Below are 20,092 nucleotides of genomic sequence, written 5' to 3'. Positions count from 1 at the left end.
CCCCCTTCCCTCCCTCCCACTTCCCCGCCTCCCTTCCCCCCTCCCCTCCCCTTCCACCCTCCTCCCTCCCCCTCCCTTCCCCCCTCGCCTCCCTCCCTTCCCCCTCCCTCCCGCCCCTTCCCCTTCCCCCCTCCCTTCCCCCTTCCCCCCCTTCCCGCCTCCCCCTTCCCCTCCCTTCCCCTCCCCCCTCCTTCCCCCTCCCCCCCTTGCCCCCTCCCTCCCCCCTCCCCCCTTCCCTCCCTTGCCCCCGCCTCCTTCCCCCTCCCCCCTCCCTTCCCCTTTCCCCCCTCCCTCGGCCGCTTCCCGCTCTCCCCCTCCCCCCTCCGCCTTCCCCCGCGGCCCCTCTCCCCTCTCCCCCTCCCCTCCCCCTCCCTTCCCCCCTCCCTCCCTCCCTTCCCCCCTCCCTCCCTCCCTTCCCCCCCCTCCCTCCCTCCCTTCCCCCCTCCCTCCCTCCCTTCCCCCCTCCCCTCCCCCCTCCCTTCCCCTTCCCCCCCTCCCCCTTCCCCCCTCCCTTCCCCTTCCCTTCCCTCCCTCCCTTCCCCTTCCCTTCCCTCCCCTTCCTCCCTTCCCCTTCCCTCCCCTCCCTTCCCCTTCCCTCCCCTCCCTTCCCCTTCCCTCCCTCTCCCTTCCCTCCCTCCCCTCCCTTCCCCTTCCCTCCCCTCCCTCTTCCCCCCTCCCTTCCCCCCCTCCCTCCCTCCCTTCCCCCCTCCCTTCCCCTTCCCCCCTCCCTTCCCGCCCCCTCCCCTTCCCTCCCTCCCTCCCCCTTCCCTCCCCTCCCTCCCTCCCTTCCCCTCTCCCTTCCCTCCCTCCCTTCCCCTCTCCCTTCCCTCCCTCCCTTCCCCTCTCCCTTCCCTCCCTCCCTTCCCCTCTCCCTTCCCTCCCTCCCTTCCCCTCTCCCTCTCTTCCCCCCTTCCCTCTCTTCCCTCCCCCTTCCCCTACTTCCCTCCCTTCCCCTTCTTCCCTCTATTCCCCTCTCCCTTCCCCTTCTTCCCTCCCTTCCCATTTCTTCCCTCCCTTCCCCTTCCCTCCCCTCCCCTTCCCTCCCCTCCCTTCCCCTTCCCTCCCTTACATAAGAACATAAGAAATAGGAGCAGGAGTAGGCCAATCGGCCCCTCGAGCATGCTCTGCCATTCAATAAGATCATGGCTGATCTGATCCTAACCGCCCATCCACTATCACAGAACCATCTCCTGAATCTAACAGAATTAGACACACGAAATAGGAGCAGGATCAGGCTACACGGCCCCTGGGCCCGCTCCGCTACCCACAGGGCCATGACCGATCCGAACCTAGACTCATGTCCAAATTCCTGCCCGCTCCCCGTAACCCTTAATTCCCTTTACTTCTAGGAAACTGTCTATTTCTGTTTTAAATTTATGTAATGATGTAGCTTCTACAGCTTTTTGGGGCAGCATATTCCATGGACCTACCACCCTCTGAGTGAAGTAGTTCCTCCTCATCTCAGTTTTGAAAGAGCAGCCCCTTATTCTAAGACTATGCCCCCTAGTTCTAGTTTCACCCCATCATCGGGAACATCTTCCCCACATCCACCCGATCCAACCCCTTCACAATCTTATATGTTTCAATAAGATCGCCTCTCATTCTTCTGAACTCCAATGAGTAGAGTCCCAATCTACTCAACCTCTCCTCATATGTCCATCCCCTCATCCCCTGGATTAACCGAGTGAACCTTCTTTGTACTGACTCGAGAGCAAGTATGTCCTTTCTTAAGTATGGACACCAAAACTGTACGCAGTATTCCAGGTGCGGTCTCACCAATACCTTGTACAACTGAAGCAATACCTCCCTATTTTTATATTCTATCCCCCTAGCAATGAAAGCCAACATTCCATTGGCCTTCTTAATCACTTGCTGCACCTGCATACTAACCTTTTGAGTTTCGTGCACAAGGACCCCCAGATCCCTTTGTACTTCAGTACTTTCCAGTTTCTTGTCATTAAGATAATAACTTGCTCTACGATTTTTCCTGCCAAAGTACATAACCTCACACTTTCCAGTATTGTATTCCATCTGCCAAATCTCTGCCCACTTACTTAGCCTGTCTATGTCCCCTTGCAGGTTTTTTATGTCCTCCTCACTCACTACTTTCCCTCCCATCCTAGTATTGATGCGCTATCAATTACTCAAAAGACTGAGGTTAAGCGAGTAACTAACAGGCTTTTATTAACAAGAGAATTAAGGTGTGCCTCGAGTGGTCGACCAGTCCAGAATACAGAGGGACTGTGGAGCAGTCACCTTTATACCTGGACTCGTGGGAGGAGTCAGCCGAGGCATGTACAGACATGTACACAGTGGAATACAAACACACACACAGGCAGGTGTAACAGTGGTTTACCACATTCACCCCTTGTTTAAAAATGACTCCGGCGGGGTGAAGTGTATTAAAAGTTTGTGTATTGGAGTCTCTCCGGAGGTCTTGTCTGCCGCTGTGATCGACGTGGCGACGGCAGGGGTATTGAAGCTTCCGGCGTCGAGTCCCGTGTAGTCTGGGGCACTGGTGTGTAGTCCTTGTGGGTGTCGAGCGGGTCGCGGGGCCCGGGCGTGCCGTCTGCTGGGGTTGGATATTGGATCGTGGTGGGGGGTGGCAGTGGGTTACTGGGGCCCCCGAGGGTGCGAGGTCTCGTATGGAGACTGTGTCCTCCCGCCCGTCCGGGTACGCAATGTAAGCATACTGGGGGTTGGCGTGGAGGAGGTCGACCCTCTCGACCAGGGGGTCCATTTTATGGGTCCTCACATGTCTTCTCAGTAGGACCGGCCCTGGGGACGTCAGCCATGGCGGTAGTGATGTCCCCGATGTGGACTTCCTTGGGAAGACAAACATTTTCTCATGAGGGGTGGCGTTAGTGGCAGTGCAGAGCAGTGACCGAATAGAGTGGAGCGCATCGGGGAGCACATCCTGCCAGCGGGAGGTCGGAAGGCCCCTAGACTTTAAGGTTAGCAGGGCGGCCTTCCAAACTGTCGCATTCTCTCTTTCCACCTGTCCGTTCCCCCGGGGGTTGTAACTGGTGGTCCTGCTTGTGGCAATACCCCTAGCGAGCAGGTACTGACGGAGTTCATCGCTCATAAACGATGAGCCCCGGTCGCTATGGATATAGCTGGGGAAACCGAACAGGGTGAAGAGGTCGTTCAGACATTTAATGACCGTGGCACTGGTCATGTCCTGGCAGGGGATGGCGAACGGGAAACGGGAGTACTCATCAATAATGTTGAGGAAGTACACATTGCGGTCGGAGGAGGGGAGAGGCCCTTTAAAATCAACGCTCAGGCGCTCGAAGGGGCGAGTGGCTTTTATCAGGTGAGCCCTGTCTGGTCTATAAAAGTGCGGTTTGCACTCAGCGCAGACTTGGCAGTTCCTGGTCATGGTCCTGACCTCCTCAATGGAGTAAGGCAGGTTGCGGGCCTTGATGAAGTGGAAGAACCTGGTGACCCCCGGGTGGCAGAGGTCATTGTGGAGGGCCCGCAGCCTATCGATCTGCGCGCTGGCGCAGGTGCCACGCGATAGAGCACCCGGGGGTTCATTGAGCTTCCCGGGCCGGTACAAGATCTCGTAGTTGTAGGTGGAAAGTTCGATTCTCCACCTCAAGATCTTGTCGTTTTTGATTTTGCCCCTCTGCTTGTTGTTAAACATAAAAGCAACTGAACGCTGGTCAGTGAGCAGGGTAAATCGTTTTCCGGCCAGGTAGTGCCTCCAATGACACACAGCCTCCACAATAGCCTGGGCCTCCTTCTCAACAGCGGAGTGTCTGGTCTCCGGGCCCTGGAGGGTTCGTGAAAAGAAGGCCACGGGTCTCCCCGCCTGATTAAGGGTAGCGGCCAGGGCAAAGTCGGACGCGTCGCTTTCCACCTGGAAGGGGATGGATTCGTCCACTGCGTGCATGGTGGCTTTGGCAATGTCTTCCTTGATACGGTGGAAGGCTAAGCGGGCCTCTGCCGTCAAGGGAAAAGAGGTGGACTTGATCAGCGGACGGGCCTTGTCCGCATAGTAGGGGACCCACTGGGCGTAATAGGAGAAAAACCCTAAGCACCTCTTCAGGGCCTTGAGGCAGTGGGGCAGTGGGAGTTCCATAAGGGGACGCATCCGGTCGGGGTCGGGACCGATGACTCCGTGTTCCACAACACAGCCAAGGATGGCGAGGCGGGTTGTGCGGAATATGCACTTCTCCTTGTTATACGTCAGGTTCAGGAGTTGGGCGGTGCAGAGGAATTTTTCGAGGTTTGCGTCATGGTCCTGCAAGTCATGGCCGCAGATGGTCACATTGTCCAGATATGGGAAAGTGGCCTGCAACGCATTTTGATCGACCATCCGGTCCATCTCCCTTTGGAAGACGGAGACCCCGTTGGTGACGCCAAAGGGAACCCTAAGGAAGTGGTAGAGGCGGCCGTTTGCCTCAAAGGCAGTATACTGGCGGTCCTCAGGGCGGATAGGGAGCTGGTGGTACGCTGATTTCAGGTCAATGGTCGAGAAGACACGGTACTGCGCGATCTGGTTGACCATATCAGCTATGCGGGGGAGTGGGTAAGCATCCAGCAGGGTGTAGCGATTTATTGTCTGGCTGTAGTCGATGACCAGGCGCTGCTTCTCGCCGGTCTTAATGACCACAACTGGGCTCGCCAGGGGCTGGTGCTGCCCTCAATAATCCCCTCCTTCAGGAGCCGCTCCACTTCAGTTTTAATGAAAACCCTGTCCCCAACACTGTATCGCCTGCTCTTTGTGGTGATGGGCTTACAGTCGGGGGTGAGGTTAGCAAACAGTGGGGGGGGGGTGACTCTGAGTGTGGAGAGGTTGCACCTGGTGCGCAGCAGGCAATTTGGAAGCTGCTGGCTGCGGACTGTGAGTGGGGGGAGGGGGCCACCGTACGCCATCGTAACACTTTAAAGGTGGCACTGAAAATCTAACCCCAGTAGAACGGCAGCGCAGAGGTGGGGCAGGACCAGAAGTTTAAAATTATCGTACACAGTCCCGTCTACTAAGAGTGTCACCACGCAGTAGCCGCCAATGTCCGCCGACTGGGACTTGGAGGCCATAGAAATCCGCTGGTGCGCAGGCAGGACTGGGAGAGAGCAACGCCGCACCGTGTCGGGGTGGATGAAGCTCTCCGTGCTCCCAGAGTCAAAAAGGCAGGTTGTTTCGTCACCATTTACCTTAATGCCCATTGTGGACCGGGCCAGTTGGTGCGGTCTCGCTTGGTCCAGCGTAACGGAGGCCAGCGTAGGGGTCGGTGTGTCGCTGCGGGTATCAGATGAGGCGGTGTTGGGGGCCTGCTGCGTCCCGGCTGGCGTCCAAGATGGCGGCGTCCATGATCCCCATGTGGCTGGAGGCATCCAAAATGGCTGCTGTTCCGGTGGTTCGCACATGGCTGGGGAGGCCCAAGATGGCGGCCCGCACGGCCCACACGCGGCGCTGCTGGGGTTCGGGGTGGCTTTGGCCCTGCAGACGCTGGCGTAGTGTCCCTTCTTCCCGCAGCCTGAGCAGATCGCATTTTTCGCCGGGCAGCGCGCTCTGGGGTGTTTGGCCTGGCCACAGAAGTAGCATTTCTGGCCTTGGGACACTGCTGCGGTAGTTGGGCCGTTGCTGGGATGTGGCTGGGGTGGCACGGCGCTATGAGACGGTCCTACCGTGTCCCAGGCTGTCGTTCCCCGCGGCGTCCACGGTGCAGAGGAGTAGGCATCCATGCCCCGGTAGGCTGCGTCCAATGATAGTGTGAGTTCAGAGGCCTTGTTGAGGTCGAGGTCACTCTGCTCCAACAGTCGCTGTCGGGTGTAATTGGACCTGTGGCCCGCAACAAAAGCGTCCCGGATAAGTTCCTCTGTGTACACGGCGGCCTTTACATCCTTACAACCACAGGCCCGGCCAAGCACAGACAGTGCCTGAAGGTATTCCTCGGTCGATTCCCCAGGTTGTTGTTTACGACTCCCCAGGAGGTGCCTGGCGTACACCTCGTTCACTGGGCACGTGTACTGGTCCTTGAGGAGCTTGAGAGCAGCCGTGTATGAGGTCACGTCCTGGATGACCGAGTACGCTCGGTGGTTCACTTTGGAGGTCAGGATATCCAGTTTGTCCTCATCCGATTTGACCGTTGCAGCGGAGGCGATCAGGAATCTTTCAAAGCACTTAAGCCAGTGAGCAAACTTGGTGGATGCGTCCGCCTCCCGATGGTCTAAGTCCAGGCATGCTGGTGTGAGGATCTTCTCCATTATAAAAAATCTTGTTAATAAAATTGATGCGCTATCAATTACTCAAAAGACTGAGGTTAAGCGAGTAACTAACAGGCTTTTATTAACAAGAGAATGAAGGTGTGCCTCGAGCGGTCGACCAGTCCAGAATACAGAGGGACTGTGGAGCAGTCACCTTTATACCTGGACTCGTGGGAGGAGTCAGCCGAGGCATGTACAGACATGTACACAGTGGAATACAAACACACACACAGGCAGGTATAACAGTGGTTTACCACAAGTATCATCTGCTAACTTTGATATGTTACACTCCGTCCCCTCCTCCAAATCATTAATATAGATTGTAAAGAGTTGGGGACCCAGCACTGACCCCTGCGGAACACCACTAGTTACTGATTGCCAGTCTGAGAATGAACCATTTATCCCAACTCTCTGCCTTCTGTTAGATAGCCAATCCTCTATCCATGCCAGAATATTACCCCCAATCCCGTGATTTTTTATCTTAAGCAATAATCTTTTGTGAGGCACCTTATCAAATGCCTTTTGGAAGTCTAAATACACTACGTCCACTGGTTCCCCTTTATCCACCCTATATGTTACTTCCTCAAAGAACTCCAGCAAATTTGTCAAACATGACTTCCCCTTCATAAAACCATGCTGACTTTGTCCTATTAAATTATGATTATCCAAATGTCCTGTTACTGTCTCCTTAATAATGGACTCCAAAATTTTACCTACCACAGATGTTAGGCTAACTGGTCTATAGTTTCCAGCCTTCTGTCTACTGCCCTTTTTAAATAAGGGTGTTACATTAGCAGTTTTCCAGTCTGCCGGGACCTTTGCCGAGTCCAGGGAGTTTTGGAAAATTATTACCAATGCATCCACAATCCCTACCGCCACTTCCCTCAAGACCCTAGGATGTAAGCCATCAGGTCCAGGTGATTTATCCGCCTTGAGTCCCATTATTTTACCGAGTACCACTTCCTTAGTGATTTTGATCGTGTTTAGCTCCTCCCCCACTTTAGCCCCCTGTTTGACCAGTGTTGGGATATTCTTAGTGTCTTCCAATGTAAAGACTGATATAAAATATTCATTCAGTGTTTTTGCCATCTCCATATTTCCCACCATTAATTTCTCGGTCTCATCCTCTAAGGGACCAACATTTACTTTAGCCACCCTTTTTCTTTTTATATAACTAAAAACTCTTACTATCTGTTTTTATATTTTTTGCTAATTTACTTTCATAATCTATCTACCCTTTCTTAATCAATCTTTTTGTTATTTTTTGCTGTCTTTTAAAGTTTTCCCAATCCTCTATCCTCCCACTAGATTTGGCTACCTTATATGCCCTTGTTTTTAGTCGAATACTATCCTTAATTTCTTTACTTAGCCATGGATGGCTGTCTTTTCTTTTACACCCTTTTCTTCTCTGTGGAATATATATTTTTTGGAAGTTGTAAAATAACTCCTTAAATGTACACCACTGATCATGTATCGTCTTACCCTTTAATCTATTTTCCCAATCCACTCTACTCAATTCCGCTCTCATACCTTCATAGTCTCCTTTATTCAAGCTTAGCACGCTTGTTTGAGATCCAACCTTCTCACCCTCTAATTGAATATGGAATTCAACCATGTTATGGTCACTCATTCCAAGGGGATCCTTTGCTAGGACATTTTTAATTAATCCTGTCTCGTTACACAGAACCAGATCTAAGGTGGCTTGCCCCCTGGTTGGTTCAGTTACATACTGCTCAAGAAACCCATCCCTAATACACTCAATGAACTCATCCTCAAGGCAGCCCTGCCCAATTTGATTTGTCCAATTAATATGATAGTTAAAATCCCCCATAATTATAGATGTTCCTTTATTACAAGCCTCAACTATTTCCTGATTGATACTCCGTCCAACATCCCCTTCCCCCCTCCCATCCCCTTCCCTCCCATCCCCCCATCCTCCTCTCCCTCCCCCCATCCTCCTCTCCCTCCCCCCTCCTCCTCCGCTCCCCCCTCCTCCTCCTCCTCCGCTCCCCCTCCTCTTCCTCCCTCCTCTTCCTCCCTCCCCCTCCTTTCCCCTCCTCTCTTCCCCTTCTCCATTCATCTTTTCTCTTCCTCTTCCCTTCTCCTCACTGGTGCTCCTCGCCTCCCACGTTCCCCTCGTCCTACCTCCTTCTCCTCCCAATCGCCACCCCCACTATTTCCTGTTACAGGCTGTTACAGATCAGCCATGATCTCATTGAATGGCCTCCACCTGCTCCTAGGCTACCTCTTGCTCTATCCTGCCCCCACTGTCACCCCTCCCCTTTCACTAATTCCCTTCCTCCCCTTGCTGTTACCCACCCCAACTGTCACCCCTCCCCTTTCACTAATTCCCTTCCTCCCCCTCCCCTTGCTGTTACCCACCCCACCACCATTTCCTTGTTTCTTCTTCCCTTCTGTTCAGTCTCCTGTTGTTGTGGCTTCTTGCCACAGTAACCAGGGTTACTGCTGTTTGCTTTTTTTAAGCACTCTTAAGCGCTTCGGATATAATTCTGAAAGTTACTTTGAAGATGTGCATTATAAGCATTCCAAGAAGTAACTAGCTTGTTTTGCACTGGCAAAGATCAGCCAGCGAGTCCGGGCGTGGAAGACAGAGGCAGTTAGTGATGCTGGTGCTTTCTGGCCTGTCAACCAGTGAATAGCTGTAGGGTTGGGAGCAGTAGCAGTTTGATGCAGGTGGTGTGAGATAGATGATAGTTGAGGCACGCAGCATGAGAGGGGCTCTTGTATTTATAGATTTATACTTTTCGCTGGCTGCCTCCTGCCTCAACTAGTTTAACCTGTTTGAATTCTCAGAACTTCAGGTTGGGGTTTTGTTTGTGCAACGCTATCGTCAGACTTAGACTGAAACCCCGGAAACTGAAACCGATAAAGCCAGTTCAGGAAGTGAGCAGTAACTAACCGGGGGGAGGGGGGAGCACAAATTTTCATTTTTCAGTTGTAAACAGGAAAAACAAAGAAATAACTTGCATTGCTATAGCGCCTTTCACAACCTCTGAACGTCCCACAGCACTTTAAAGCCAACAAAGTACTTTTGAAGCGCAGTCACTGTTGTAATGTAGGAAATTTGGCAACCAATTTGCACACAGCGAGATCAAACAGCAGTGAAATAAATGGCCAGTAGCCCCACAGGGCCGTATGGCTGACTCCTGCTCCTATTTCTTACGTTCTTGTAGTCTGTTTTGTGTGTTGGTTGAGGGATAAATATTGACCAGGATACCAGGGTGAACTCCACTGCTCTTCTTCGAATAGGGGCATGGGATCTGTTACATCCAGCCGAGAGAGCAGATGGGGCCCCGGTTTAACGTCTCATCCAAAAGACGGCACCTCCGGCAGTGCAGTAAGCCCTCATGACTGCACTGGAGTCAGCCTGGATTATGTGCTTGAACCCACAACCTGTCAGCTCGGAGGCAAGACAAGTAATTAAATGCTCTGGGGCATCCGACAGCTGCCTTAAAATGGAAGCTGTCGAGGCGCGAGCGCGCCCACCTGAGCCACGGTTGACACTTGTGAATTTGTAACACGATACCAGTGTTAAAACACTTTGTTCTATAAAGGGCAATGGGTAAAAACCTATATCCCAACATAGGGAGCTGCAGTTTGTTGAACCATCAACTTTGTATCTCAGTTAATTATTGATTTTCTTCAGGTTTCTTGAAGCAGAAAACATCCACAATGAACTGCCTATACTTTGAAAACTGGCATCAGTTTAATTTCAGTAGATATCACAAATGAATGCAAGCCATTTCTTGAGATTTCTGCTAGTCAGGTTTTTTTTAAAGTGCAAAATAACTTTGCAACAATACTTTAATATACAAAATAACAATGTTTTCTTGATAATCAACTATTGATTTTTCACATAACAAAGCATGTGCGTGTGAGAGACACTACAGAAGTAGAAAGGTGTTCAAAATGATGAAGAGTTTTGATAAGAGTAAATAAGCAGCCACAGAGTTAAGGTAATTGGCAAAAGAACCAGAGGGAAAACAATTGATTTTTTACACCAAGTTATGATGATCTGGAGTGCAGTACCTGCAAGGGTAGTGGAAGCAGATTCAATAATAACTTTCCAACGGAATTGGATAAATACTTGAAAAAGAAACATTTGCAGTACAGGGAACGAGCAACAAGCAGGGAGTGGGACTGATTGGATAGCTTTCAAAGAGCCAGCACAGGCATGATGGGCCGAATGGCCTCATTCTGTGATGTCTGATTCTCTAATCCCCAACATTAGACCAGGACCTAGCCTGATTTCCACTAGAATTACACTGGCAAGACCATTATTTTACCTGTATATAGCGATCTTACTGACGAACAAAAAGATGGCTGAAACTAGTTTGAAGAATGTTAGCATAATTTGAATGTTTGCTTTGGGAATAGTTGCTGGTTCCATATTTCAGAATTTGAATAATTTGATCATACTTATGTTCTTCCTTATTGCAGACAGGTCCAACATGTTACCAGGCTCGCCGATGGAAAAACTTTTTGGGACCCAGCCGAATTCATTGCGTTCTGCCAGTTGCAGCAGTGGGCAGAAAGAGCGGCAGTTTTAAATAATTTTTTGACAAAGATTCTTCAGCTATCATTTAAGCTTTAATCAGTTTTGTTTTTTTAAACACAAATTACACATACCTTCAAAGCATTCCCCCCCACCGCATCCGATCATCATCATTTTGCATAAAAGAGCGGCAGGATTTACAAACTGCAAGTCCTACAACAACTTGCAATTTTCTGGCGCCTTCAACGTAGTAAAATGCCCCAATGCGCTTCACGGGAGCGATTATCAAACACAATTTGACACTCCGCTACATAAAGATATTGGGACAGGTGGTGACCAAAAGCTTGGTCAAAGATAGATTTTAAAGGAGTGTCTTAAAGGAAGAGTGGTAGAAAGACAGAGGTTTAGGGAGGGAAGTCCAGAGTTTAGGATGACAATTTTAATGGCGGCATTGGTGGACCAGAAGCCAATGTAATCAGCAAGTACAGGTGAGAGGGGTGAAAGGAACTTGGTGCGAGTTAGGATATAGGCAGCAACATGTAGGTTGAGCTTTGAGTTTATGGGAGGTTGCCAGGTGAACATTGGAACAGTCAAGTCTGGCGGTAACAAACACATAGATGAGGGTTGCAGCACCAGATATGCTGAGGCAGGGGTAGAAATGGACAATATTATGGAGGTGGAGAGGATATGGGGTCGGAAGCTCAGCTCCGGGTCAAATAGGACGCCGAGGTTGCAAACAATCTGGTGCAACCCGAGACCGTGGCCAGAGAGGGAACAGAGTTCACGGCCATGGCCAAAGACAATAGCTTCAGTCTTCACAATGTTGGGTTGGAGGAAATTTTGGCTCATCCAACACTGTGCATCAGAGAAGCAATCTGATAACTAGAGGCAGTGGAGGGGTTGAGAGGTTTGAAAGACCAGTGCTGCCATCAATCAAGAAATCCTAGCACCTTACATTCTAGTCCCAAACTTCAAACTATGGTGACAATTATCAAAGTCTGACAGCAACCAGTGTAAGTGAAGTCTGAAAGTTTTGTCTGGCCTACTTCTGCTGCACTCTGGGCTCATCTAAGTCCCATGAATTCAACAATGTCACCTAAAAGAGGTGCAGACCTCAGAAAAGGCAAATGGATGGCCAACGACAGCTACAAATTATTTAAGTGTGAGATCATTCCAGTACAAACTGTATTTTCAACATTCCATTACAAACCTTTTGAAACGTAAAGTCCTCAGGTTACTGACAAAACCAGAAGGACATCCATAAATTTAGTAGCTCTCCCTCACGTTGGTTAGTTGCTTTACGGCTGGCTGTATCTCAAGTGCTGATGGTTAATTGGAAATTTTTGTACTTCCTTGGTACTTAAGTTCTACTTGTTGATAGGTTATCATAATACTGTTTTATGAATGACATTTAGGCAGTTGGCCAAGGCCAACTTCTACTGATCTTTCCACGACTGCAGCTTCACTCGGCCTGGTTAAGAATATTTGCTGTCTTGTTTTGCAAATGATGGAAGCATTCATCTATAAGTCCGTTAACGTTGGTCTACACCGGTTCCTCCTCTTCAAATGCAGCTAGCTTCCCCTCGTTTATGTATCAGATTTCACAGCTCTTATTCAACCGCTCAATTAAAGACCCGAGATCCTGAGCCATTATGCCGCACCCTCGAATTCACCAATTAAGGATAAATCTCTCCACGCATGACTGGAAGGGCCGATGGCAAAAATAAAGGTGGCAAACAGCAGTGGACGGAAGTGCTCAGGTCAAACAGCATCCATCCCAGAGATCGGTAGAGCTGCTGCCCAACCTACTCACTTCAATGTACAGCTTTCAATACACACAGGAAGCCCAGCCCTGCTCATTAACTATGTAGCATTGCTGGTCTGGAGGAAGAGGGTTACATTTGGAGCAAGATTATATTTAAACTGGAACGAAGGGAGGGTAGGAGAAGAGATATTTACGTCACAAGCACATTGCTGGTATTGAGAAACCATACTGATGCAAGAAAGGAAGTTGTGCGGTGGAGGAAGATCTTACATTTAAAAATAAACAGAATCTAGCAACATCCAAGAACATCACCATTTAGTCTGGAAAGCCATCGTTAGGGCAAGTCATTTATTGCAGCAAGTGATTTGTTGCCGAGAATTTATCCCGCTTGAGACTTCATGCAAAATACTGGAGCAGCAAATTACTATACACGCAAGTGTAGCAACTTCTAGGATTTGTTGTGGGATGTTGCGCCACATCAAGTGAATTGCCCCTAGCTATTGTACAACAAGCCATTAAACTACCATGCCACCTTATCCAAATTCCTTTCAGTGCTCAAAGTCTCCCCAGAAGTTAAAATACCTACAAGCATCCATACACGGTCGTATAAAGTTCAGAACAAGTACTACCGACTAAGTTTACATTAAACCTTAAGCACAGTAACTGCTAAGACTAAAATAAAAATCAGTCTGGCAAGTTATAGCTTCAGTAAATTTTAAAGCTAAACATTTAAAATGTTCCAAATGTAAAATTTACTTTTGCTAATAGTCCATGATACATTCTAGACAGTTTTGAAACCCTCGCTGTAACTTCATTTTAGTAAAATTTTAATTACTGTGCCTTGAGATTTACACAGGTTTATATAAAAGTTCAAGATGTTGCAAGTACTTGTACCAAAAATATCTGCACTTTGAAAAGATTGAAAATTGAAGCACGGCTACTGATCAAGTAATTGGTTCCTTCTTTCTCTTATCTCATTAAAATGACAGACGTCTTAGATTGCGAAAACTCGTGTGAAGCGGTGGGTAGCTGGCTTTAAGATGGGGAAAGAAATACATTTCAAGTTACAGGTAGTTCCATTAGCCCGATCATTATTTAACATACGACCCAGTCTCTCAAGAAAGGAGACTTGCATTGCTGAAACTAGCGACAATCCCACAATATAGCTTTGAGCAAGTATAGAAAATGGTTTATAGCAGCAACAGCAGTTTGTGCGCTACACGTGGTTTAAACAGTACAGACTGCACGCCCGCTTCCAACACAGTTCTGTAAGCTTACATCTGCCGATTTATTTCTGGAACTACATTTTTATTTTAAAGTTTCAACTAAAATATAAAAATCAACGTTACCATGAACACTTGATCTAGAACAGTGTATTCCAAGAACCAAGACACAGCATTAAGGCATTTAAAACCACTGGTTAGAATTGTCTGGCAAAATATTTCAATCTGCATCATTACAAACAGTTTGAGACTGCACCCCATTTTTTTTTTTAAAAACAAATAATCTCAAATGCTGCACGCTAAAGACATCATTTAAGGTGCAGCTATGTTGAAATGACTAAAAGAAAGCAAATTGTACTGTATTCACTCAGGCATCTCAAACATTGGTTTATGTAACTTTATTAAAAGAAAAACCCGATGAATACGAGCTATTAGTTGATCAGTCAACCGAAAGATTTGAATCATAATTCAGTGCCATGTAAGTGTTGCGGGAAACAGATTAACTAATAGCTGTAAAAAAAAATTAAAAGCAGTACTGTAAATGAAATTTACAAAATGATCTGAGCTAGTTCATTTGGGGAGGAAGATTGAGACAGTAACTTCCATTTCCATTCTGCGCAAAACCAACAAAAACCTTAATTCATTCCTTTTATTAACATGCATAAAATACAGCATATATTTTAATTAATGCCGCGCTATAACGTTCTGTACCAATCCACCATCCATAACAAAGTTATGAGCATAAAGTAAATGAACTCAACCATCATTTTATCTGGGAAAATGAAAGATGTTGTCCCAACGATGCAGCAATCCATTAAGGATGGCGTTTAACTGCTGACTCGTCCAATTTCAGGTAAAAATTAGCACTGTTACAGCAATGAGGAATGCTTTTAGTCTCATAACCAAGTTATTGTGAAGGTATTGGCCACTTATCACATGCTCCATTTATAAAGGTCGTCAGAATTTCAGATGATTGATGAAACTATATTAGAAATTGAGAGAGCTGATCTTGTCCAAGCAGGAAGTACTAAATTGCCTTCTCACAAGAGCATGTGGATGGGAAGGGGGGGGGGGGGGGAGGGACGAAAGATGAGGTCTTACAAGGGGGCAGCCAAATAGGAAACCAAAAATCAGTAATTTAAAGTTTATTCCAGCTATAATGCAAGATATTCAAACTCCAAGGTATCACACTGCATATTTCTGAGTCCATTCCCGGGCTATTCTGTTATACCTGCAAGTAGAAAGAGAAACATGATTTTATATTTTGATCAATTTGTATGGAAGACAGATTCACTACATGCCAGGCCACAAAAATCTTTTTTTGGCTTTAGACATGAACACAAGCATGTTGGTCAAGGCAACAGAACACATTTAAGCACCAACATATGGTGCAATTGAGGGGCAGAGATCAACAGTCTATTGTTAAGCATGAAGTTACACGTCGAAGCAGAGGAGCGAGTGGGACAGTCAGAGTGCGCTCTTGTGCCTCCACTACTGGCTTAAGAGGTAACGAGAGCTAGAAAGTTACATTTTCTTACAGAATGAGCCAAAACAAGGGATTAAGAGGGCACCATATGCCTGTCCCCCAAAAAGGTGGGCTTGAGAGAAAGCCCAGAATAGCAAACTGAGCAATTACATTACAAAGCGACAAGTGATCAGAGCCATTTACAGACAGCAGCACCACAGCTCCATTACAGCCAGCAGCTCACTCTCCACTACATGCAGACAGATGCTTAAAACCAGATGACGATTATGCAAGGCTACCTATAACCAGTTTATTTTAATCCCAACACACATCTCCATTGCTAATCCTCCAAGAAGCAGGATTTCATTTTCATTCCAACTCATTTCGCCCCCCCCCCCCCCTTATCATTTTAACTATAAAAACAAAATTCATCCAATGCCATTCATAGATCAAAGGAGACTCTTCATTATGAAAGGAACACTGAAAAAATTGCCAACCAATGTGCAAACCGTCTCAATCTAATCAACACCACAAAAAGATTATCTGGTCATTATCACATTGCTGTGGGAGCTTGCTGTGCACAAACTGGTTGCCACATTTCCTACATTACAACAGTGACAACACTTCAAAAGTAGTTCATTGGCTGTAAAGCGCTTTGGGACAGCCGGTGGTCATGAAAGGCGCTATATAAATGCAAGTCTTTCTTTTTAACACGAGATCCCAATCAATCTCTGGGAACATGTCTCCATTTTGACCACCATGACCATTGCAGTTGCTGAAATTTTGACTTGGTCCCCTTAAGCACCAAATGCACAATCCTATGCATTCTTCCGTGTTGAAATAAAGCTACTGCTGGGATTTATTCTTGTCCAGGATCGCCTTGCGTCTCCTACAATCTGCAGGTTTGGCTTTACCTAAAGCATCATCACATTCAGATCATAAGAAAAGTCATGTCTGTGCAACAACTTCCACTTCTACAGCACTCCAACGGTCCCCTTAGTCCAGTGACAGAATCCTAAACCCACAGAAACAATTATTCCACTAAGATAACAGAACAAGCGTATGAATGCTATACCCCCCCACCCCCTTCCCACAATCCAAACCTAAAAAATACATTTGCCCGGTTCTTTCCACAGAGACTTGGGACATCCGGCAGTCGTGAAAGGCACTCTATAAATGCACGTGTTTCTTTTGCTTTTCATTCTTGGTGTTGTACTGTACCTCAGTCTTGGCAGTTCACTTTTTTTGAAAAAGTACTACCAAAAGAAAACAGATCTCCAAAGCTACTTGCAATCATTGTGTCTTCTCAACAGCGCTTAAAATCACTAACGAGAATGTCAAGCCCAGGCATCGTGGCCAATGTACACTGAACTACCTAATCACGGATCTAGACCGGCAGCTATTCCAGTCCATGCTATTTGTACAATGGGTGCCAAATATCACTACCATTTTTAACCACTTCAAGCTAACTGATCAAATTCTAGTGTTCTGAAATCAAAAGACACATCAGAAAGAGTGTACTTCAATTAGAAGTTATATTATGCTTCAAGTAAATCCAACACATTCATTCTACCCGACTGCCCATAACTTCCACAAGTGTCAAAAATTCTTCACACCAGTATTTCACAGAAAATCCTAAAATAACAGCTAGTATCAGGGTCCAGACATGCACTTTACAGCAATCTCTGGAATATCCACATACAACTAGAACACAGACTGAACTGATAAGTCACTCATTTGCCTCACCCTCTGATTCAGCATGACTCAGAGAAAATCCTAATTTAACAAGTTAAGTCTTACCAAAAGCCACTATAGACAGACACGAGTACAATACAGAGGAACAAAATAAAATAACTTGATCATTCATGCTATTACTTGTACAAATAATCAAACCAGAATCCTTACACTATCCCATTTAAAATCACCCCCAATTAGTTTTTATTTCTAAGGTTGCAGTATTTTCATTCCAGCCTTGACACTATTTTGATCGACCACATCGGAGTAAAGCACAAAGTTACAACAGGGCTGGCTGTGACAAAGACAAACTTTAATGTAACATTTCCTGTTTCAGCAAGGGTAGTACGTGGCACCACAGGTTACAGCACAGGAAACTCATGTCGTCATGTCTGTACCCTCAGTGCTAAAGCAATCCAAAACTAATCCCAACGTCCCACCCTCTCCCCACAGCCCTCTATCTCCCTCAAATTCCAATATTTATCCCACTTTCCTTTAAAAGATGCAATGGTCTCTGCCTCAGCAGCTCATGACAAAGCATTAGACGCCTCAACTACCTTCTGCTTGAAGTTTTTCCTAACCCCTCTCCTTACTCTGACAATTTTAAATTGATGCCCTCTCGTAACTAACTCCACAACCAGAGGGAAGAGTCTTTCTCAATCACTCCATCAATTTAAAAATCAAGTTGAATTTGAGGCTTCTCTGTCCCAGTGGAAATATTCCCAGCATCTCAAATCTTTCTTCATAGCTATGGCATCCCATCCCTTTAACCCCGGTGAACCTAGTGCGCACACGCTCTGTGGCTTCAATGTCCTTTCGACAATGGGGTACCTGAACTGTGCATGCTACTCTAACCGTGGCCTAACCAGTGCTTTGTACAAGTTTCTTACTCTTGTATTCTATGTCCCCATTTATAAAACCCAAAATGCTGTTTGCCTTTTTATGACCACCAACCTGCACTCGTACTTTCAGGGAATTATGTATTTGAATCCCTAGGCCTCTTCATCAAATTCCTTCAGCGTCTTTCCATCGAGTGTATACTCCAATTCCTCAATTTTCCTCCGAAAATGTATGACCTCACACTTGCACACATTAAAACGCATCTGCCACTTGACTATTCCACTAACCTGTCTTCCTGAAGTCTTTATACACCTCCTCGCTGTTTGCCAAATCTACTGGTGTCATCAGCAAATTGAAATTCCATTCCCTATACTCAAGCCAAATCATAAAGCAACAAAAGTGGACCAAGCATTGACCCCTAGAATATAACACTTCCAATCCAAACACCCATTTATGCTGATTTCTGTCAACCAATATTCTGGCCAAGCTGCTACATTTCCTTATTACATATCTTACTAACAAGCCTCTTGAAATACCACATGAATGCTTTCTGGAAATACATCTACTGTATTCCATTCATCTAGCCACACACCTCAAAAACAAAACCTCATGACTTACCTTTAACGTATCCTACTGGCTATCTTGGATTAACTCATGCATTTACAAATGTTCACCAATTTTATCTTGAATTATGGATTCCAAGAATTTTCCCACAACGAATAGACTAACTAGTCTATAGTTACCCTGTTTATCCTTCTCGTAGCTGAAAGCAATCCAATGCTTGAGCCAATCTACGATTATAGTGTGGAGATAGAAGCGGATACTAGTCCATAGGGAGGATTCTTAATTGTCAAACTAGACTTCAAATAAATGTTGCTAGTTAGATGTAGCTTTACAAGTTCCACACAGCTAATGTTGTAAAATAAAATGCATGGGCAGTAGTGACATAGGGGTTCCATCAGCAATCTCCAAGCTGAACATATTTACTTTTATATACTTGAGAATTTAAATTTAACTATTACAGTGTCCAGTTTTATTACTAAAACACCAGTGATCCACAGGACACAAGTAGCTTTGCACTCTAGCACTGCTGTAGAACAGTGCCTAAAATGACAAGCATGCACAGATCCTAAAACTTATCATGCAATTATATATTATTCAGCAATTGGGAAAAGGCTGGTCGATCCTTGCTCCTCTCTTTCTCCACCTCCCAATTAAAAAACCGTGCGTCTGACGACAGTTAGTTCATACCTGGTCACTCCATACACCAGCATGCAGCAACAAGAGAATCGCACTATTTGTGTGCATTGAGCTTCACAAGCTGCAAGCACCTTACCCTAGAGCATTGCATACTTTTCTGTCCACTCCCTTGCTAGTCTGTTATACCTATTAAGGTTGACAAGCACAAAAATCAGACCTACAATTTTTAAAAAAAACTTTAGAGCTATAGGATTTGCTCTGATCTTCCCCACACAGGAATATGGCTGGTTTCAGCTTAATTAGCAAGGGCAACAGGAAGCTTATGGTGCAACTAACTCATGCTCTTAACAAACTAGTACAACTGTACCATGAAGCAGGCAATACAACGTAGTATCATGCAATTCTGATAAACGGTCATCGATCAGAAACGTTAACTCTGGTTTCTCTCTCCACAGATGTCGCCGGACCTGCTGAATGTTTCCAGCATTTTCTGTTCTTTTTCAGATTTTCAGCTTCTGCAATATTTGGCTTTTCTTTTACAGTATTTGCAATGTGACATACACATCATGTTTCTACACAGAAATGCTCAATAAAGGGGCTCCTGAATTTATTAGGTTACCTTCACACTCTGTACAAAAGGTGATGGCTACCTTTACAACCTACGTACTTCCCAGCAACCAGCTCACTGTCAGCAGAGACAAAGAGCAGGGAAATATACAAAATATATAAAAATGCAAAAGTGGGATAATGTTTTCTCTTTAAAAACAAATTCTGGTCTTCTGGCAGGAAGCAAGGATTTCTGCCAAGGTTCCAGACTGCAGAATATCCCATCCCCTCCCCAAGGGACAAATGCTCATCGTGACCATACTAGGTGAGTGGGGGAGGGGTGGGGAAGAGGAGAAATGTTTGTGGAAGTATAACCCTCTCCTCTCCCCAACCCCAAGTGCTTAATCCATACTCCCTTTAGGACCTGCAACAATCGGCAATTGTGTCAACATAAAATGTTTAACTTGCAAACAAATCAAGTTTATACCGTCAGCTGTTCCAATTAACCTGAACGAGGAGCTCAAGATAATTTTCAGGGAAGCATCCCATTGGTGGTGACACACTGGAGTAGTTCTTGAAGCAAAAGG

At 46.5% G+C, this 20,092-nt stretch overlaps 2 protein-coding genes across 4 annotated transcripts in view; both read right to left on the bottom strand.

The window, feature by feature from the left end:
• manba (mannosidase, beta A, lysosomal) overlaps window positions 1-10,906 on the bottom strand; it is a 99,607-nt gene extending 88,701 nt beyond the window's left edge. Inside the window, exon 1 of the mRNA XM_086004996.1 lies at window positions 10,867-10,906. Within this exon, the coding sequence (XP_085861122.1) occupies window positions 10,867-10,906 (40 nt within the window). The remainder of the gene's footprint in view (window positions 1-10,866) is intronic.
• LOC147122489 (ubiquitin-conjugating enzyme E2 D2-like) overlaps window positions 10,806-20,092 on the bottom strand; it is a 51,529-nt gene continuing 42,242 nt past the window's right edge. For 2 of the 3 annotated variants that reach the window (XM_086005741.1, XM_086005759.1), the window contains 2 exons: window positions 19,096-19,145; window positions 10,806-14,951 (listed from right to left, as the gene is read on the bottom strand). In XM_086005741.1, coding sequence (XP_085861867.1) covers window positions 19,097-19,145 — 49 coding nt within the window. In that variant the 3' untranslated portion in view covers window positions 10,806-14,951; window position 19,096. The remainder of the gene's footprint in view (window positions 14,952-19,095; window positions 19,146-20,092) is intronic. The other variant, XM_086005750.1, reaches the window with a different exon arrangement.

Source organism: Somniosus microcephalus, chromosome 2 (assembly GCF_052327205.1).
Source record: "Somniosus microcephalus isolate GS21.2 chromosome 2, FLI_Smic_1.0, whole genome shotgun sequence".
Taxonomy (NCBI): domain Eukaryota; kingdom Metazoa; phylum Chordata; class Chondrichthyes; order Squaliformes; family Somniosidae; genus Somniosus; species Somniosus microcephalus.
The sequence above is the reverse complement of the archived record's forward strand: the minus strand, read 5'-3'. Positions and strand labels throughout refer to the sequence as shown.